Here is a 22,536-nt window from a genome sequence, read left to right as displayed (position 1 = left end):
CGCCAGTCGTTCAATGAGGAGATGGTGGAGGATTTGGGTACAGGGACGATGGTGGCCATTTTGAAGCAGGCTGGGACTACAGACAGAGAGAGGGAAAGGTTGAAGATGTGCGTGAACACTCCAGCCAGCTGAGCCGCGCATGACCTGAGGACGCGGCCGGGAATCCCGTCCGGACCAGTAGCTTTGCGTGCGTTCACCTTCCTGAAGCACTTCCGCACATCCTCCTCAGACACAGTGTGCGCACTGACGTCATCCGCGGTGCGCACACTGTCCGGTCTCATGGTGTTCGCTGTGTCGAATCTAGCGTAGAATACGTTTAGATCCTCACACAGAGAGGCCGTGGTCTGCGGTGTGCTGGTTTTCCCTCTAAAGTCTGTGATCGTGTTTAGTCCCTGCCACATACTCCGAGGGTTGTCAAACTGTTGTTCCACCCTGTCCCTGTACTCACGTTTGGCTGCTTTGATCGTCTTCCGGAGTTGGTAATGTGCGTGTTTGTAGTCCGATGTGTTCGCGGAGGCAAAGGCGGTGTTCCGTGCCGCCAGTGCCGCGCGAACATCTCCGTTAATCCAGGGTTTTTGATTTGGGAAGGATTTGACTGTTCTGGATGGGACGACATCTTCCACGCATTTCCTGATAAATCCACAGACTGAGTCTGTGTATTCATCAATGTCTCTGGCGGCCACGTGAAACATTTCCCAGTCCGCGTGATCAAAACAGTCCCGCAGCGCAGACTCCGATTGGTCCGTCCAACAGTGCACCGCCCTCCGGGTTGGAGCTTCCTGTTTCAGCTTCTGCCTGTAGGCGGGCAGGAGCAGGATGGAGCAGTGATCTGATTGGCCGAATGGGGTGCGGGGGAGGGCTTTGTACGCATCCCGGAAAGAGGTGTAACAGTGGTCGAGTTGCTGGTTTCCACGTGTGTTGAAAAGGATGTGTTGATGGAGTTTTGGTGAGACTTTCTTCAGGTTTCCCTTATTAAAGTCTCCGGCTGTGATAAACGCCGCCTCTGGGTGTGCGGTTTCCTCGCTGCTGATCGCGCTGTACAGTTCCCTGAGTGCACGGTCAGTGTCGGCTTGTGGGGGAATGTAAACAGCCGTAATAATCACTGCTGTAAATTCCCTCGGTAGCCAGAATGGCCGGCACTTAATCATCAGGTACTCCAGGTCCGGTGAGCAGAAGGATTTGACCGGGTGCACGTTCGCATAATCACACCAGCTGTTGTTGATCATGAAACACACACCACCGCCTCTGCTTTTCCCAGTAAGATCCTGTGACCTGTCCGCGCGGTGCACAGAGAACCCCGGCAGTTGTATTGCGGAGTCCGGTACTTTGTCCGATAGCCAGGTTTCTGTGAGGCAGATCACGCAGCAGTCCCGCATCTCTCGCTGGAATGAGATCCGTGCCCGAAGCTCGCACAGCTTGTTCTCCAGAGACTGCATATTAGCCAGTAATAAACTGGGTAACGGTGGTCTGTAAGTGCGCCGTCTCAGTCGAACCAGAACGCCAGATCTTCTCCCTCTGCGTCGGCGTTTGCGGCCTCCAGGGCCAGAGAACAAAGGCGTCTCAGGTGAGATGAATGGGGGGTCTGCAAACGGAGCGTCCGTGTTGCAAAACTTGAACTCCGGAAAGTTATAAGAAAGACCGTCTTTTATGTCCAGTAAGGTTTGTCGGTCGTACACAAGGAGACAAGTGCTGCTTGTGAAAAAATAAAGGAAAAGTAAAATTAAACACAGAAGAAAGCCGTTGCTTGGGGGAGCTCGCGACGAGGCTGCCATACTCGGCGCCATCTTGATCACTCAAGTTAATGGGCACAAATTCACAAAGTTTATTCCACGGCGCCCAAGACGTGAAAAACACCAGCGAGCAGGCACACGTCCACTCAGACAAGGAACCAGACAAGGAGCAACATGATTCAGGAGACGCCTTGGGATGCGATGGAACAGACTATAATCCACTGGAGCAGCCGCTAGAGAAAAAGTAAGGCAAGCTTTAAGCTTCACTAGCTGATCGGCTCGTTTACTGCGGCATCTGCGACGATGCGTTGAAGCAGGAAGCGCTCCGCATAGCAGGTAAGCAGGAACATCAGCCAGAGATGGGGGATACCCTGTTGTTTGTCCTTGCTGATTTGTCAGAAAATATTGAAGATCCAAAAGTTTTTGGCGTTCATATACCAGTCGCGAGTTGATTTGGGTGGCACAAATTGTAAAAAACAAAACAAACAAACACAAAATTGACAGAGACAGACGGTGAGCCGCACACACCGGCACCATCTTTGTTCAATATATAACAGTGTTGTGTGAGCTGCCTTGTTTGTTCCACAGTGTCAGCAGTGTCCATATCTGCACTACTTATCAACAATGAAGTCACTGCCAAAGATGAAGGGGGACTTTTTTTTTTCTACTGCAGTTAGTCATCACAGCTGCTCTTAAAAAAATCTGTAGAAGAGGGTGATTCACATCAGGGAAGTTAAAAGATCAGAGGGTGGTGAATCACGCTGCTTTCACGGTAGCATTAAATCTACTGAACCATATAAAAAGAGTATTTTAAAACCAGAGGCATGGGGTGTTCTACACCATAATGTCAAAGCCACCCACTATTATCTATAAACAGAGTGGTGGGACTGAGGCGTGAAATTTAAATCAAAGTTCATATCATGTGTATTGACAAAAATAAGAACGTTATGGAGTGATTGTGATTGTGTTGTTGTCGTGGGCTGCACTTGGCGAGACGGCAAGAGGAGCTTCTGTAATCTCCATTTATCTTCTGAGGATAACTGTGTCAATCCAATACTTGTTTCACAGCAGAGCGCATTGATTACATCTTTACTCATTGTGATGAGTGGCTAACTGAGCTGCGCCTGCGGCCTAAATCGAATTCGAAACGGCTGATCAAGTGTGGCTGTTTACTCCCATCAAAGGTAGTCACGGTGCTGGAATGTAGAATTTACTGGAACGGTGAGTGTTTTTCTGTTGAAGATATCCGATGTGATTCACCGTCCAAAGATATTCGCATCGCAGTATAGAACAAATACTCGGATTTGAGATTTTGAAAACAGATGCTGTTCGGCTTTTTGCCTGATGAAGCACTTCTGACGGTTAATCAATAATCAGTTTGGGCTTTCCCGCAAGAAGTTGTCTTAGGAAAGTTGGTAAACTTCCCAGAACTGGAAACAATGTTGTCATTTGTTCAGTTGTATCAGTGGACAAAAGGCACTCATTAGATGCATGAAACAGCACCACTGCCCTTTTCCCTAATGCTTCAATTTATTAAGATTTAGAGCTTAAATGACCAGGTGTTTGGGGCAGCACAGTGGTGTGGTGGTTAGCACTGTCACCTCACAGCAGATTTGTATACACCAGTCTGCTGGGGCCTTTTGTGCCTACTTAGATTCCCTCTGGGTACTCCAGCTTTCTCCCCAGCAGCGACATGCATGTTAGGTTAATTGGTGATTCTGCATTGGCTCTAGGTGTGAATGTGAGCATAAATGGTTGTCTCTCTGTGCTAGCACTATGATAGGCCCTGGCTGTTGCCTTATTATAGCTGGGATAAGCTCCAGCAGACCCGTGACCCTGATTTGGATAATCAGAAAAAGACCCGTGTTGATGCAGTAATCAAAAGACTGCACATTGAACAATGCTGAAATTCATGACTTTTAGTGACATGACAGATTAAAATAAGTCACCAATTCCTCAGGAAGTCTTGTCAAGCATATTTTACGATGTCTTTATTTATTTTATTTTATTTTTTATGAGACTGTCTCATTGGTTCTCTTCTTTTGTGTGTCTTCTGTCCTGTCTTCTTCCCCCTACCCCAGCTCTTTGGTGCAGATGCCTGGTCCCACAGGAGGTTTCTTCCTGTTAAAACGGAGTTTTTCTTTCCCATTGTCACCAGGGGCTTACTCACAGGGGGCTTTCTGATTGTTGGGCTTTTCTCTGTATTACTGTAGGGTCTTTGCCTTTCAATCAAAAGCGCCCTAAGGTGACAGTTGTTGTGATTTTGCACCATATATTAACTGTGACAGCGGTGATCAATAATCTCTTGCAGTCGATTGTGCTCTTGTTTTGAAAGTTCAACCACAGCACTTTCTGTATCCTATTTCTCTACTGGGAAGCTCTTCAGGCTATTATTGTGAGACTCATCTTGCAGTCCGACAAACTTCACGACCCGTTTCAGACTGCAGGTGACGGTACTCTTTGATTTGCTCTCTTTTCTGGGAACTGGAGGGTCACTCCAACCAGGACGTGCAGCTAGTTGAGAACTGGTTCTTGTGCTGCTACAGTGTTATCCTACTGATGCTGCAGAGCAGCAGAAGGAGTACCCTCACAAACTTCATTTTAATGAGGTGCACTTTGAGTCAGTTCAAGTGATGAGAAACATACATTTAGTATGATTTATGCATGTATTAAAAAACAAATCATGGGTAGCACAGGCCTCCTGCTGAAGCGACAGCTTTCATTGACTTAGGCCACTGGGGACTGGACTGAGATAGTGTGAGGGCCGGTTCCAGCCCCCGAGCTTGTACTGTACTGTATCCCCCCTTGTATGAACTACGTAATGAATCTGTAGTTGTTGGGAGTTAAACAACAACAGAATCAAATTAATTTGGTGCACATGTATGACAATACTTTTAAAAACTGCACCAACCAACTACTGACTAATCAGCTAATTGTGTCGACATAGAGGGAGTTTATTAAACTTATTAATCCATCATGAAAGTGAGTCCTATTTGATTACAGAGATGTTTCCGCTTGTTTCTCTTTTGTTTAGTTTTGATATCAGCTTCTAAAATTTATATAGTGCAAATGTTCCTCCTCTTTGTGGGTTTGATAAAGTGCCAAGAAGAGTGTAACCGCAATAAGGGAACTATGGCAAACATCTGTTGTGAGCATCAGTTCCCATACTCTGTCATTCCCCCTCCTTTTTCTAACTCTCTCCTCTCTCTGTCTCCTTCTGTCTGCTCCATCTGTGTACCCAGCATGCATTGGCTTGGGCAGCAATGCAAGTTGTTGCCATTGCTATTTAGCCAGAGCTAACTGACTGATCCAGGCAGAGACGGGGTGTGAATGGCGCTGCGATGTGAACTAGGTCGCAGCGACAGCATGTTCCTGAATGTTGATTTACAAGTTGAGAATCTGTGCTTGGACGCAAACACCACAAGGTGGGGTAGTGGAATTTGTCATGGCGACTCCAAGTGCTTTAGCTGGCAGTTAAATAAATATGTTAATGCCTGATAATGCATCTTGTTTTGTCATGTGTACAACGGGGAGAAATGTTTTAACAGAGAGTAGTAAATAATGTGGCCAGTCAAGCCGCTACACTGTAAAATTTTGCCCGTGAATTATTCATCTCCTCGCATTTAACGGACCTGCACGCTTTTTCATTATAACCAAACGCTTCAAATTAAACAGAGAGGACAAGCAGGGATGTAGTGGGGGGAAAAAGGGTGGAGTTGTCCTGATGTCATCCCCCCCCCCCCCCCCCACACACACACACACACCCCAGAGGGGGAGGGGGTGAGGTGCATGGGGCCTCTGTATCCTGAGCTTTTTAGCACACTCGGGGCTCTGCTACATATACCTTTTTGCTTTTAACCCTCCCTTGCCCCCCATTATCCACCCTACTCTCTCCATACTCTGGCATCCAGCTCTTGTGTGAAGTCATCGGAGTGGTGTCTGGGTCAGAGCTCCCCCCGCCACCATCCCACCACCCTGCCTTCGGGCTTGTTCCAGGCTCCTCACCAAAATCCACGACCCCTTTATAGGCTTTATGGAGAGCATAACTGAGCGAGGGGAGCAGAAAAGCAAAGATACAACAGTGTTATATTTGGAGGGAAAAACACTGTCATGTGTGATTTTGTTGTTATTGTCATTAGCATGTGACTTTGCTTGTTTGTTTTCTTACGTCTAGTGCCTCTATTTGGCTTTGTTTATGCTGGCATACAGCACTTTTGTTAAAAGTTGGAAATGGGCTCCTGGAAGAAATCAAATGCACTCCTCAGCTACGACAAGGAGTATTTAATGACTTGTGGCTTCCTTGGATCAGGCTAGGGACTGGATGAAGGATGGGCTGGAGAGGTGGGATGATGGGATGCACGCAATGGAGATGGATTATGTGTAGAGGGATCACAGTGTAACATAGCTGACATAGAGGAAATTCTGGAGAATTTGCGGGCTTCTGCTGCTGTGTGTGTATATGTAGCAGCAAAAATGGAAAGAATTGTGTGTCACTTATGAATTTTGCCCTGTGTATGATTGTCATTTAGATAAGTACCAGCTTCATTGTCATCTACCTCCATTTTACTGTCCATTCATTCCCCATGGAGTTGCCTTTAGAGACAAATAATCCCACTGGAATCACATATAAGCCAGTCATGTACATAATGTCTGTTAAGGCTGCATTGCAATTCATCTGACAGCATTATTCTTTGCAGCAGTGTTGGCATTGTAATCCCATTTCCAGTTAGTGCCTCCTGCCTCGCGCTCATGCATAAGTCAATGTGTGTTTAACATTCGAATCATGCCTTTGGTACGTGGCGTGTCACACTCTAGGAGACAGTTGTTTTTTATTCCTGTTATATTCACTTTGAGTTAGCGTGTGATTCCTATTCATGTATGCACACTAGACCAAGGCCAAGGCTTTAGCAGCAGTCTGCGCGTGTGAATGAAAAGGAGCATTAATGAAGCACCGTGGCCACTGCTGTCTGTGCTGCATGTCAGAAGAAGAGCAGAGCAGGGTCAAAAAGCTGAGTGGGGATATGGGATTGCTCAAGCCAAATATCTGTGTGTGCGTGTGGAGAGACCTCAGATTTCTAAATCTGCTTGTTGCATGTAAACCTTCTGATTTGACATTTGGTAAAGCATGCAAACATTTTGCATGATAAGACCATGTGGACACATAAAGTGACCCACGTCTGGTTGTCCCGCTGGCTTAGCTGCAATGTTTGAGAGGGCTGAGTGACAGAGAGTTGAAGCATGTTTATTAAACAATGGCGTTCGTATTGTGCAATGGATTAGCCATAGGTCTAGCAATTGCACACCATTCATGTAAATTGCTTCTTAATGCGTTTCTCTTTAATACTGAGAAAAGTGCACTCTTCTGATTCTTAAAAAGTAAAACCAGAGAAAACATAGAGAAGTATTTTCTGTAATCTATTAATGCCATAACTGCATTTTCACTCCAGGTTCATTTACTTGAGGCTTCTATACGTTTTAGAGCTTTTGAATTTTTAACCAGTCAAATCTTATTCAGTCTAGGGTCTCTATAAGCTTCTGCTGGGGTGGTATTATATTTGTTCTAAAAATCCTCGGCTTAATTCCTTAATCCTGCTGTTACGGGAAATCTGGCGTTGTGTGCACAGTCGGGGAAGTATGGCAAATGTTGGAACATTAAAATTTGACAGTCAGACATTGTTTAGTTTGAAGCAAACAGAACGCCGTGATTTGCTTTCCTGTTAGGATTAGATCCGCAAACCCTGAGCACACACCTCTGCTCCCGTCTCTCTATTTGAAGTTGACTTTATGGGCATGAGTGATCTGCTCTGCTGTACTGAGTCGCTCGAGAACCAGGGCAGAAAAAGTAATGAGAGGAGCGGATGAGGTTAGGGAAGGAAGTTGGTCTTTACTACCCTGCTGCCCTTGACACAAATGTGGATATATTAATGAATATACTGACAGAGAGCTAGCGATATTTCTTTTTCCAGCTCTAAGCAGCATTATTCAGTTCTCAATAAAGACTGTCAGCCTTGCGATGATGGTTGTAGGCAAGCGTCTCAATTAGGAATGATATGTGTGAAGTCTGACTTTTGGAAATGAATAATCATTTTGGATTATGACAGCATGGAAAGTTGCTTCTGTGTTGTCCAAGTTTAACATTAAACACAGAAAATACTGCGTGTCTTCAGGTGGTGAATGACACCCGTAGATTGAATGAATGTAACCCCCCCCACCCCCCCATTGGTTAATAAATTCAAAATGGGATTCAAAAGTGACCCCCCCCCCCCATTCCTCTGCTTTGATTTAATAATTCATCTTTACAGTCTGTTTTAGATCTTTGTGATGGTTCACTCGTGCCTCCTCTCCTTCCCTTTTAATTTCCTTTCTCACATGAAGCAGGCTAGCAGTTCAGAAAAGCTCTCAGAAAACAGCCAAAAAGTCTCCCTCTTTGGTCTCTTCCTTCTTTTAATTACACAACTCCGATTAAGCAAAATATTAGTGCCAATGAGTATTCAGGAGTTTTCCATTAACACCGATATTAACCAAGGCTTTGGTCTTATATATTACCACACCCTCGCTGTCTCTGAGAGGGAATTTCAGATGGACACTTCCTCATCTTACATGTGTTTTCATGCATTAATAAACAAGATCCAGATCAGGATCGGGTTTCAGCCACAACGGCATGAAGTAAGACCTGCAGAAAGCTGGGTAAGTACACCTTTAGAGCCACGCAATGAAAATCACCTTTTTTAATTGAAATGATAAATGTATCCAGTTAATTACAACTTAATGAATGTCTCTTGGATGATACATAGCACAGTTTGTTTTGTTTTCATACGCCTCCTTGTTTGAACAAATTGAAATGAGATTGTGTTTTGGTGCTCTTGCTCAGCGAAGGTTGTAGGTGCATTGGGATTAACTGCTGTTACAAAAAGATCCCTCCCTCCCCCTTCACACACATATGTGCACACACTCGTATCCCCCTCCCCGGTGTTTTAGTTTTCTCTGCAAAGGGGCAAATCCAGATTACAGAGCCTCCCTAAGTGAAGGAGATCAGAGGAGATTTGTGAAAGAGGGGGAAGGTGCTGTATTTTACTGACAGTAAGATGCATATAGATAGAACTGTAATATAAATGGCCAGATTAAATTATACTGAGGGTCTGTACAAAGTGACGTATTTCACTCATTCATTTTGAGGCCAGATGTTGCGTGTGGATTTCATCATGCATTCTGCAATCACAATTTTCATTGTCCTGCATTTTACATACAGACAGCAGGTCTGACTGATCCCAAATCAAAGAGAGTGAGGCACTGTCAGTAAGCACCACAGAGCCATCAATGACATTTCACAGAGAGTTGGGCAGCAGTTGCGTGGTGGCTCTGCTGCAAGCATGGGGCCTGGAGGATTAGTGTCCAATCAGAGTGGATTTGATGTTTACTGACAGCACATGGGACTTAGCTGGGAGACCTGTATTTCATTTGTTTTCAATGAAGCTGTACGTCTTGCCTGGCCTCCCCTCCCCTCGCCATCACTCGGCCAAACTACGTTCTGAGACCTGTTGACGGCAGCGCATCAGCAGCAGCTTCAGGTAGGTGTCTCTGAAAGAGCGGGTAAGGGATTTGGGAATGGAATCAAAATCACTGGCATTACCATGATCACGATACTCATCACCATCACCAGATACGCTCGTATCTGGTTCACATGACGTCACAGTTGGATGTGGAATTAAACAGGCTTTATTTAGGTGTAATCCCTCATAGCAATCGGCAGAGCAAGTAAAATGTCCCGGAGAAGGGACAGCTAAACCCTATTGGATTAGTACAAGCCCCTGCCCATCCCAACCTATAACCCAACCTATCCACTTCTCCCCCCCCCCCCCCCCCCCTTTTTTTTTTTTTTTTTTTGGATGAATGTTTGCTGGCTAGCTCAAGCATGCACTCTGTTTCTGTGTCTTCTACCTCTGCAGTGTTTGTGTGGTTTGGTGTGATGTGGATATGTTTGTGTGTGGTGTCCTCTTTCCTCATGCGCAACAAGCCAGCATGGCCAGAGATTAATTATTCAAGGGCTGCCAGCAAAGGGGGAAGTCACCTGATAGTACGGACTTACAATATTACAAACAGATATCAGGTGAAACGCTAGACTTTGCTTCATCTTCATCCTTTCTCACTCCGTTCAATTTTTTTGTTGCTGCTGCACATGAAGACCTGAAAGAGAACTTTCTCTCTCTCACACACACTGCCTGTTGGGAGCTCTTTATTTTTTCTATTTCTGTGTTTTTTTCTTTCCTCTGTTAACAGATTTTCAGCTTTTTTCTTTTTCGCCAATGCTTGTCCCTAACAAAGTGAGCCTCGGACGCTCCCACAGTTGGGACACGTTAGGGGGGAATGAGGGTCAGTGGGAAAGACCTGACAGCGTGTACGAACAGCAGGCAAGAGTAACAGGCCGGCGGAGCTCTTTGTCATACGGAGAGGGAGGAGGGTGGTATGAGCCACCACCTGGGGTGCGTCTTCCTGACCTCGATTTGAAACGCGACCCGTATTCCTACCAAGATTCCCTTTACGGACAGGTTTACGCCGAGAGACACGACCCACGGGGGCTTAGGAAGGGCTCTGTGCCAGATCTAAACCACTACGAACGAGTGCCCATGGCTCATCGAGGATCCATTCCACACCAGGACTACTACTCCCATGACCCAGCCATGACTCCTCGGCCACCGGAGGCCTTTTACCGATCTGAGCATCAGCCTCCGCTGCCTCATCCTCTCAGCAGGTCGGGCTCACATTTAGGAATGACACCTGGGGCTCGTACTGCGTGGGATCAAGGTCAGGTAGTGCGGGCTGGATCTCAAGGGCCCCCATCACCTTTACCTCCTCCCCCTCCTCCAAGCACTCATGAATTGAATAGGGCATATAGGGAACCTGGTGCTATAACTTCTGCTAAGATATCCCCTCGAGACCCCCCTCCTGCTCACTATGGAATGGAGCAGCCGTCTCCTCGGTATGCCAGTGAGCCTCCGCCTCTGACAAGTCAGTCCGTTTATACTGATGCTAATGGCCGCCCTCTGGATCCGCAGCAGCAGGCTGCCACCTGTCTAGTGGTAGATCCAGCCAGTCAAAGCATGATTATGAGGCAAGAGACAGCCTCACCGTTAACCATCCAGCAACAGCATCAATTACAGCATCAGCAACAAATACAGCAGCAACAGTTACAACAGCAGCAACAAATACAACAGCAACAGTTACAACAGCATCAACAAATACAACAGCAGCAGTTCCAACAGCAACAACTTCAGCAGCAGCAGTTACAGCAGCAACAACTACAACAGCAACAAATACAACAACAGCAAATTCAGCAACAGCATCTTCAGCAAGAACAGTTGCAGCAACACCATCTGCAACAGCAACAACCTCAACCTCTGCCACCTCCGTCTACCATGCCGGTCACTGACCCTAACCTTTCTATGGCTGCACCACTTCCTGCTCCACCTACTCCAGTCCATACTGCAGCCATTGCCCCTGCTGCACCTCCACCTCTGCAAGTGGTTCCAACTCCAGCCCCTCCTCCCCCAGCTACTCCACTCCCTGCCCCTCTTCCCGCTCCTCCACCAACCGCCCCACAGACTCCTTTGCCGGTGGATCCCAAGAAGTCGGTCGATCCAGAGTTTCTTTCTCTGTTGCGAAACGAGGGCCTCTCAGAGAGCACCATCTCCTCACTTATCCAGCAGGGGTTTGACTCCACTAGCATGCTGGCTGTCATGGAGGAGAATGATGTCCGCACAGTTGCCCCAAACCTCGGTCAGGCTCGTGTGCTGTCTCGCCTGGTCCACCATTACAAGCGCCCAATAGAAGCTACACCAGCCCCCTCCCAACCTCAAACGCCCATGCGAGGTCGCTCTAATAGCTTTAGCCATCGCGCAGACATCTATCAACCACACCACCACCATCATCATCCACCACATACCCCACAACCTTTAGCAGTAGATCCCCAACTAATGCCCCCACCAACACCTGGGGCCATGCAAACTATCTCTCCGCGGATGGGAGAAGTAATCGGTAGAAGGCCCAGCAGTGCTCCCTCGCAGCAGTTACTGGAGGCCTCTGGAGGATACCCAGGCCAACCCCCTCGTTCACCAGGGCCATACGCTGGAGCCCTCATGTCTGTCCAGTCAAGACCCATGTCAGCCTACTCTTCTGGGATGCCAGGGGTGCCTATGCCAGGTATGCAGATAATGCCTCACCAGATGACTGGGTCAATGCCTGCCATTGCGGGGTCCATTCACTCGATGCCAGGTATGCCACAGCAGATGCCTATATCCATGCCTGCTTTACCACAGCCACCGCAACAGGTACCAAAAGCATACTCTACCAACTACACAGTGCCCATAGAGCTGATGAAGAGGGACAGGAACTTAGTGCCATTGTCACCCATGCACAGCCCTCACCCTAGTCCTCAGCTGATCCGAAAGGGTGGGGGACCAGGATCAGACAATGCTCTCGTTCCCGTGGGAGCACCCGTTCAAGGCCAAGGTGCCCTGGCTGCTAACCAGAAGCTAAGTCGACGCACGGGTCCACCAGTCATCGTGTCGACTATGGCATCTCCAGATACAAGTAAATCCTATTTTTTTCTCCTTTTAGATTTATCTGGTATTTGTCTGTTTTCATGATAGATGTGCTCTTGGCTGTTTCACATGTTTTCAATAGATAAGGCTGTTAACTTGTGACAGAGCTCTTCATTTTGTGTGTGATTTATGTAAGATACCAGTTCCCATTCCTCTCATTGCTTTCAGGAGCAGCACAAAGCAGTGCTGCTGCTTTGTTAGAAATCATATCAACTTTTAAATATTACTTTGAAATTTCTAAGAGCCATTCAGCAGTTGTTTCTTTAAAAAAATAAATAAAAGGAGAAGACACTGTAAATCTATTTTCATCCTTTGTTGTGATGAATCATGAGTAAGTGAATACCAGATAAGCCTTCGCTTTATACCAGCATACTTTGCTTTATACCAGCATTCAGACTAGGGGTATGTGAAATCTATTTAGCTCAGCATGGATACTGGTATGCTATGCATGATTCTTGACCTTAAAAAAATCCAAACACAGTTTGAATGTTAATGGAAGACTTTTTGAATCGTTTTATCTTTCTGGTCTGTGCTGTCATTTGTTTCCTCTCCTGTCTTGGCACTAATTACATCAACAGTAGATAAATGATGTGTCTTTTCTTGCTGCCCTTGTCTATTTTTTATAAAGCTGCTGTCCAGATTTTGAATTATTACCATAAAAGGATAACTTTTTGCTTTAAGCATTCTTGTAATCTACCCCACGTCCTAAGCCGATACTTACATCTCACTTTCTCGTCTGCTTATCTCTGCGAGAGCCTGATTTGTCAGAATTCCTGTTACTTTCTCTGAAGACCTTTTGTCATTTCACTAATCTCATGCAGTTCCTTTGTCAGAATGAGATATCGCCCATTAAATACAACACGAATGGCATTGACGAGGCGCAATATAGAGGATTTGGGAGGAACAGCTGTCAGCAGCCTTTCTGATATGTTTTAAAATTTAACAACTGTGCACGGTCTTCATGTTACAGTCTGTCAGTCACCGCATTCATGTGTGAACAGTTCACATTAGGATTTCTTTGACTAGAGAAGTCAGATGTTGTGTGCAATTATTGTGTGGGAACAGGAGGTAGCTTGTGTGTGCATCTGTGTGCAGTATGTGGGATTGAGTTTGCCACCGACTCCTTCTGCAGATATGCTTTTTTCAAAATAATTTAGCTCTTATCTGCTGTATCAAATGGTAACTATTTGGCGCAAAAGCAAAATCAACAGGCCATTTAAGAAAAAAAAAAGAATTTGTTCTGCCACAACTGTATAGGATTCAAGATGTTGCATAATGGTGATTGCAGCATTAGTTGTGTAGCTCTTCAGCTGGGGTGTCATTGTAACTGCAGCTGTTTTTGATCACATCCTCTTTTTCTGTGCCTTGCACCGTCTCCCCATGGCCCCTGAGCCCTTGTTGCAGTAAACACAGATATCTTCCCTCATTGTGATAATAAGGATGCATCACGGTAGCCTCGAAAAGCTTTATAGCCACTCGGGCCACACAGCATTCCTTCAGGCCCTTCTGCCTGCCAAGGTGTACCGCCAACCTGCGTAGAATAGCAATTAGCCTTACCTTGTTCCTCATGAACAGATCTGCTAATTCATTTTATTTCTGAGACTCCTCTTTGTTTCTGTTTTTTTAGTGTTTATTTAATGGGTTGTGTCCCAAATTCACTTTTCAATTCCGGATTAAATAAAATGCATTCAGTCAATTCATCCTCATTGTGTAGTCGGTCAGATTTATTTGGATATCAGATTAAAGCTTTAAATCAGCACAAGAGTGGCTACCTAAATTATATTTAAATCCCATGGCCTGATAGAAGTTGATTTTATAGGCTGGGCAATAAAGGCCGATTTCTCCATCAGCACCAGCTCACCCGAGGCTGACTAGCAGCATCACTGGTCAGATAAAATCGAATTACACTGCTGATGGCCGATGTGTGATTGTGTCATTCTCTCTTTGCAGGTTCTGATGAGTACAGGGAGTGAGGCTTAATCCTTCCTTTGCTGCAGTAATCCATAGATAGTCCCATTTTGCTCAGACCAGCCTTCTGGCTTTCCGTGAGACCTTCTGTACATAGATAGTGGATTGAAATAGACTTAAAATGTACAGGACAGGCTGGATACACATTATTGAACGGAGACAGCTTTGTTGTCCTCTTGTGTGTGTGTGTTTTGTTCCTTTGTTTTCTTTTGTTTTTAAGCCCAAAAGAGCAGACATTAAAAGAACCCCACTGCTCGATAGTCAAAATATGCTTTGGAAACAGATTTCTTCATGTCTGCGTCATACACATATATCACATTGTTAGTACACACACAGTCAGCAGAGTAGACCTCATTTGCATGTGGCTGACATTTGTTGCTTTGGTAATTTCATCTGTTAATGGACACGTCCGCAAAAGCTGCTCTGAAAGCATGTTCCTAAATTGTACGTTGCTAGGCAACATGGGTTTTGGTGGTAATCGTAGGCAGATTTGCTTTTGGTTAAAGGGTCGCTCCATTGTCATAAAACACTGCAAATTTACTCCATCCGTTTTTTTCCTTATACAAAAAGGCAGGCTGAGCTAATGCATTTAGAAAAAAAAAATGCACAAAAATCATCCACTTATTTTGGGATGGCTAAGTAGTTATTTGGAGGTTTTGGTTACTTTTTTCCAAAAAAGATAACATAATTCAGACTTAGCAATATAGTATGTTTCAGCCTGTCAGGTAAAATGTTGTAATGTTGTTTTATCAGGTAACACTATTAGTCTTAATAGCAGCATTAACTCCAGGCAGGTGAGGTGTTTCTGGTTTTTCCAACCAAGAGAATTCGTGAAGGTAGACTCGGGACACACTAGAGAGATGAGGTCTCACAAGTGGCTCGATATCACCCCTGAAGAGCCGAAAATGGTTGCTGGGGAGATAGAGGTCTGTCCCTACAACCTGAATCTGGACAAGTAATAGAAAATGGATAGATGGCAGCAATAATGCTTCTCTAACATTTTTTGTTGAATAAGTTATGAGATTGTAAATTGGATATTCTGAATACCTCAAATAATTCATTAGCAATATGTTGCATCCAGAAGCAGAAAGAATTTCCCTTTGAATTAATAGCCCATGTGTAAATGCAGATGGCATGGCCCCACCAACCTCACTATATGATGCTTTATGGAATACCCTAGAGCAGGGCTAACTAGGACACCCCCACCCCCAAACTGGCATAAACACAATATAAGCTACTCTAGGACTCTACCTTCTTTACTTCCACCCCTGCTGAGGGCGTTGACCCCCTCATCACGGACTTTGGCCAGGTGACTCAGTGCCAGTTCACGTCAGCTTTGCTTTGCTCTGCAATGCATGACTGACACACTAGCCGCAATTTTCTTGCTTGCTTAGGCCTGGCACGATGGTGGGGGAGGGTTGTGGCATGTTCGTTCTGGAGATAGCAGATTATGTATTAACGGGGTCCAGGTCAAAGCTACAGACAGTTGTTAAACTGACTGAGGGATTAAGTAAAAGGGAGAGAGAGCGATGGAGAGAAAGTGACATAGTTCTGCTTCTGATAGATGATGACTTCAAGCTGCACGGTGGGGTGGGGAAACGGGGTGTTGACAGCTGTCAGTCAACCTTAAACTCTCCATAGAGATGAGGTTGGCTGTCAATCTTTCATCTGGCTTTTGAAGGTCACATATTGGCCTAAATCTGGGTGGCAGTCAAAGGTTGTTTTGTTTGGTTGGTTGGTTTTTTCTGGCTAGCCACCATGTTCCTTGCTCACAATTTTTTTTTTTTTTACCCACCAAATAAATGCCATGCATCCATACATGCATAGTGGAGAGGTTGCCAGTCTAGCATAGGACTCTAAAAAGTGCTTAAGAACGTTTTTAAAAAAGGATTAAACAATTCAGTTTAATTCACTTGTATTTATATGGCAACAAATCACAACAACAGTCACCTTAAGGCACATTATGTTTTAAGGTAAAGACCCCACAGTGATACAGTGAAAACTCCAACAGTCAGAAGACCCCCAATGAGCAAGCAATTGGCGACAGTGAGAAGGAAAAACTCCCTTTTAACAGGAAGAAACGTACAACAGAATGAGGCTCAGAGGGGACAGCCATCTGCATACATGAACCACATTATTATCATTATTATGTAAGGCTAAATCATTCACTACTTTAAACCACCACTTTATTTGCATCAGAGTGAGGAAGGAAGTTGATTTAAGGGACTTTGAATGCAGCATGGTTGTTAGTGCTAGACAGGCTGCGCTGAGTATTTCAGAAACTGCTGATCTACTGGGATTTTTCCCCCAGAATCATCTCTAGGGTTTACAGAAGATGGTCAGAAAAGCCAGTGAGCATCAATTCTCTGGGAGAAAATGCCTTATTGAAGGTGACATTACTTCAATCTCATAGAAAGGCGACAGTAACTCAAATAACCACTCGTTACAACCAAGATATGCAGAAAAGCATGTCTGAACACAGCACATCAAACCTTGAAGCTAGGGCTGGGCGATATGACCCAAAATTCATATCTCGATATTTTTTAGCTGGATGGCGATATAAGATATATATCTCGATTTTTTTTTTAAGCCATAAAGTAAGAACAAAAAGAGAGTTCTTAGTCAAAGCTGTGTCCCAGATGTCACACAGGCACTTTTATTAACATACAGCACAGATGTACATAAAAAATTACTCAAAATTAAATTATGAGCATTCATTAAATAATAATGCTCCATAAATAAAAGAAAACAAGGTTGTTTTTGTGCTAAACAAAGAGCTCACAATTGTGCAGTCAAAATGTAAACTAAAAGACGCTGAGCGTAATAACAAAGACAGACAGATTTCACAGCTGCTCTGTTCCCAAGTTTTAATGTGTGACTGATAGCCTGGAGTTTGAAATCCGCTTCATAACCACGTCTCTTACAGGTGCCATTTATGGTCCTTATACACACACAATACGGTAATATTACGTTGATGCACAGTACGTATCACTCCGCGAAGCTCCTCGGTAGCCGTAATGCGCCGACAATCTATCAAGCGGTGCAGCTCCGTAGCTTACCAAAGTCGTACTCAAACATTTTTGACAGATTGCTGAGCGCCGTGTACCACATAAAATCGGTTCGCGGCCATCAAGCACAACCAGAATTCATACATAAGGCGCGCTGTCAACTTTTGAGAGAATGAAAGGATTTTAGGGTTAGCGCTGTTAGCTCGTTAGCATGTTTAGCTCGTTAGCACGTTGACGCCGTCCAGCCCCATGCATGGGGCGATGCGCAGTAACTCGTTGACGGAGATTTGCCGTGTCCGTCTTGTCGCTGCCTGCACGTGAAGCGATGGGGGAGGAGGGGGAGTTGTCTTCAGTGAAGGCGAGGCGGAGTAACGTTGCGTAGAGACAAAAGTGGACGAAAGAGAGGCAAACTTGCGGCTCCACAACTATAATTATAACGTAACATAGACTATATCGATATAAAGGATATTGTCACATCTTATATCTCGTATAAAAATATATCGATATGTTTTAAAAACTCGATATATCGCCCAGCTCTACTTGAAGCTAAGGAGTACAGAAGCCGTAAACCACACCGAGTATCACTCCTGTCAACTAAGAACAGGAAAGGAGGCTACAGGTCATATTGGCTTGTGAAAGTTTGACAATAGAGGAAAAATTCTGCCTTATCCGATGAGTCTTGATTGTTCCTGCAACATTCGGACGGTAAAGTTAGAATTTGGCTTAAACAAAATGAAAGCAAGGTTCCATCCTGCCTTGTATCAGGAGTTCAGGCTGTTGCTGGTGATGCAATGGTGTGAGAGATACTGTAAATTGATAGGCTTCTTTGCATACAAAGTAAGTAGAGGCATCACCTGTGATCCTCAATTGTTTTGTTAAGAAGAATCAAATTACTAATTGTAGGACAGTTTGGGATGAATTCAGTTGCTATGCTGTTGGATCTTGTCTTATTGGATCTTATCTCTTATTTATACCCCTTACTGGACCCTACGCCACAGCAGCCAAGACTACCGGGAGTGATAGTACAGTGTGCAATGTTATTAAAAACTGAAGTGCTTGATAAAAATGCATTGGATTGCACAGCTGTTCCCAGTTAAGTTCTTTGTGAGTGTATGTAAGATGTGTTTATGAGAGATTGTGTAAATGGACATTTGCAGATGGTATTGGTGGCATCTGTTAAGGCACGGTGCTCAGTCTCTCAGTCTCTCTCTCCCCTCCAGATGTTCCCGTTATCAGGCACTGACTCTGTTGGGATTACATCTATACGAATATTGAGTAGTCATTTTCCGTTCATGTTTTCCCCTCTTTTTGTCTTAAATTAACATTAAATTGTTTCCAGTGTTTCTTTGTCGTTCCCTCTTGTCTCATACTTGCCTCTTGGTCTTTCTTAGGGAAAAGAGAAAGAGGTAATGGGAGAAATATGTTTCAAACGTAATAGCTCAGCACATTCATTCTTGACTGTGGTTGTGGGTTGTAGAGCCTAGCTGCAAGAAAATGTGGGAAATGAGTAATCTGAAGATGTGAGGTGACTGAACCCAAGCAAAGACAGAAGAACAGATTGAGGAAGAAAGACCAAAGATCGCAGTTCAGCGCAGAGAAGGATGCTATAGATTAGATTAGAAATGGTTGAGGAATACAAATGGGTAGATTATTTTAAACTCTGTTGTGCCATCACGAAGCAAGCGAGTGAGGGAGTGCAGGGTGAGGACACTGCCAATCCATGCAGAGCTCTGTTCCCAGATCCAAAGAAGCTGATGTCATACTTGTAAATAATGTGGAAAATGGAAAGAGACAGCAAAGAGAAGACAGGCAGTCGAGGTCAAATCCTCAAACAGTTGTAGCTCAAAGGTAGAAGAAAAAAGAAAGCAATAAATTGAGAAGCTGAAAGCTTATGTTTACTTTCCTCATCAAAAAAAGACCTTTTCTCCTCTCACTTCCTTCCCTTCGTTTTCTTTCCTACCACCTCCTGTCTAATTTCTTCTTGTTTTTTCTCTCTTTTCTTTTCCTCAGTGACCAGAGAGTCACTCTGAATTATTCATTTTGAGAAAATTAAATCTTCATGTGTTTTGAGGCGAACAACGAATAAGCTGAACGTGAATATGCGCAAAACTTGACACTCTGCTCGGCAGTGTTTTACCAGAAGCCAACGGGTTGGATATGTTTAGAGGTGCAGATGAATTTCATTTGCACCCAAGGAAAATATTGTACAATTCTCAGTAGGTATGTCAGCCGTGTTAAGGATCACGGGAGGGGGGCTGTAAATAGGATTTGTGTTTCACAGTGTTTTTAGTCTCGCGCGAGGATTTGCGTTTGTGTGTACCTGTGTTTTCATGCATATGAACAGCCGTCATTGGATTTTCCAATCCTGAATTTCTATTATGTTTTTAAAAATTATTTAAAAGAGAGAGTACTGATAAATGAGTCAGCGTCTTACATCGAAATCAGATATGTGATTCCTGTCTGCACTCTACTTGTCCAAATTTGCAGCCGGGATGAGGGCTGAAAAAAGTGATGCCTTCCCCCCATTCATCGTGATCACAAACACACACACACACATAGACGCACTCAGTCTCTCACATCTTCTTAACATCTCATCCTCTTTCTAGTGAAGCCAGTTGGCTCAAGTCACCGAGAAAGAGAAAGGTGGATGAAGAGATGATGGCGAGTCAGAGAGCTGGAGGGATGCGCAGAAGGAGAGTGGATGGGAACAAGAATTTATGTGGTGAAATTCAGCATCTGTTGTCCACCTGCAGCTGTGCCATGTCTTTTTCTCCCTTTTCTCTTCTTACTCGTCCCCCCGGAATGCCGTTTGTGCTTCAGTCATTTGGCAGCAGCACGACATGCAGATCACAGGAGGCAGATGGGATGGCGAATTTTAGAGGTCAAATTATACAGTAGGCTCTCTTAGTCAGGCACTCTCTTTTCATGAATGAGACTTTTTTACTCCAGGCCTGGTTTGCGGGCTCTGGTTACATGTTGTAACCAAACCTCCTCAATGAAGTCCTTTAAACTCACCACACTTCGGTTGGGCTTACACTAAACACATCACAATGTGAGCGCCAGTGTTACTATACACGTGGTATACTTTGTTCTTTATTTAATCAGAAGTGTTCAGTGTTTGCTAACATTTGCTTTTTTTTAACTTTGCAATATAGTGACAGTCCAAAAAGTATGCTGCGTTCCCATTGTTTCAATAAAAGATTGTCAAGGTTGTTTCTTTGGCTTCTTTCTTTGATTAACTAAAAGAAATAATCAGTTTACCGTTTCAACAAATTCACACAGTTCATTCATGTCATCCACTCTCATCTTTCATGCTGAGCCACACTGTGTGCTTTACATTGATGGCAGCATGTGTCCTTGGTTTATTGACTAAAACTAGCTTCTTCTTCTTTTTTAACCCTGCTCCAATATTTAAAGATTTAAAAAAAGTAAGAATTTATTCACTTCAAGACATTTACACAAAAATGTATATGGAAGACATTTTCACAGCTGAAATAGGATCATAATAAATAAAACATTGTAAGTCCACCATCAACTCCAAGAAATATTTTGTTTATCGTTGCTTATCTTAGATGTTTGGCCTTCGGTGTGCAGAATGATGCAAAATTTGACATTCGTTTTGGGCAGCTGGAGGCGGTCGGCTCTGGAGCTGTAGCAGGTCGTCCACCAATCAGAAGGTCATCGTTTTGACCTCCCGGCTTCTCCGGTACAGGTTTCAAAATGTTCTACTGCAAGATGCTGAAACCACCTAAAAAATAAATCTGCCCCGATGTGTCAGTGGGCGATTGTGGGTTGGAATGTAAAACACTTTGAGTGGTTGATAAGGAAAGAAAGAGAGCAGTAGAAATCCTGTAAATTCACCATTTTTACAACAAGCTAGTTGGCATCTTACAACAAATATGAAACACATTTGTGTGTGTTAATTTTTCCAAATTAAAAATAAAACACTCTTGTTGCATATTTGGAGATCATAAATATATGAGCAGCCTGAATAGATATTATTATGTCAGGTCCTTAACCTCTTAAGCCCCAAGCCTAACTGATCTCCTGCCTTTTGCCCCCGTATCAGGGTGCGTTGGGGCTTAAGAGGTTAAACTTGTCTCAGGAGCTTCTTTAAACTTGAATTTAGAAACCTAAAGGTTAAATCTACCTTAACCTATGAAACAGGGGTGTCAGTCTCATTTTGCATCATGGGCCACACACGACCCAATTAGGTGTTTAGTGGACTGGATCAGTGAACATAGCCAGTGTAAAGAAGTTTAACTACACATCTAATCATTGACATGTCTTAAGAAAGAGAAGTGTAATTTCAAATATAAATCCTTGCTAATAGAGATGGCTCTTTGGGGTTAAACCTCATGAAATAAATGTGAAAAATACTGAAAATGAACTCATTAGGAGAACTTTGTCCCATAAGTATAAAACATAGAACTCTAAGTTCTTTAATGCGTGATACATGTATTTATTTTACTGCAAAAAACAAAACCCAACTTTTTGTAAATAATGAAACACATGGACTTTTCTGTTATTTGATGCATTACTAACAATAAAAACATCTGTTTCTGTCATTTTATCTGCCACTTACTTACCTTGATGATTTTGTAATTTAGAAGGCTGTAAAACTGACAGAAATACAGTAAAAAAAAAAAGTCCAAATCTTCTTCTTTAAAACCAACCAGTAGGCTGAATTAGACCCTTTGCCTTGCTCAGTTCTTGCCCCTAGACTGTATGCTTGACTGTATGACACCCCAGCTATAAAGCATTAATGCACATCATTCATATCTTTAATTATCTGTACTACTTTTGAACAATTTAGAAAAAAGAAATAATTCTATAAATCTAAATTTTTAGCTATTATCTGAACTTTAGAAATTGAAAAAAAAACCAACTTGAAATTAGTTATTAAGTCAAAATTTTAAGATAATAACCTGAAATTTTTGACTCGTGTATGGCAAAAAATAATATTTTGTATCAGAAATGAGCTGACATCTTAATAACTGGATTTCGGGTTCTGAAAAGCAGTGTTGTGGTACAAATAATGACCCAGAAACTCAGACAGACTTGTTAACCTTTACTATCAGAGTCCTTTTTTAGAAACGGCGTCTCGGTATTTAGCCATCCTCTCAGACTGGTGTCGTAGTAAACATCCTAATCTGTTACTCTTCAAATCCCGGGATCCGTTAGACTCCAGGAAGGATTACCGTAACTTTAAAACTTTAATTGTAGGGATCT

General features: G+C 43.8%; 1 protein-coding gene across 5 annotated transcripts in view; it reads left to right on the top strand.

Annotated features, from left to right (window-relative positions):
* LOC146655493 (C-terminal-binding protein 2-like) overlaps positions 1–22,536 on the top strand; it is an 82,362-nt gene that overhangs the window by 32,542 nt on the left and 27,284 nt on the right. For 3 of the 5 annotated variants that reach the window (XM_085427858.1, XM_085427860.1, XM_085427859.1), the window contains exon 1: positions 8,980–12,317. The exons of 1 other annotated variant lie outside the window; for it this stretch is intronic. In XM_085427858.1, coding sequence (XP_085283984.1) covers positions 10,034–12,317 — 2,284 coding nt within the window. In that variant the 5' untranslated portion in view covers positions 8,980–10,033. Of the gene's footprint in view, positions 1–8,979; positions 12,318–22,536 lie in introns of those variants that run through there. One more of the 5 variants, XM_085427857.1, reaches the window with a different exon arrangement.

Source organism: Rhamphochromis longiceps, linkage group LG13, assembly GCF_057381845.1.
Source record: "Rhamphochromis longiceps isolate RC_006_pf linkage group LG13, R_longiceps_female_GT1.1, whole genome shotgun sequence".
NCBI classification, from domain to species: Eukaryota; Metazoa; Chordata; class Actinopteri; order Cichliformes; family Cichlidae; genus Rhamphochromis; species Rhamphochromis longiceps.
Note: the sequence above shows the minus strand (reverse complement) of the source record. Positions and strands in the feature narration are given on the sequence as shown.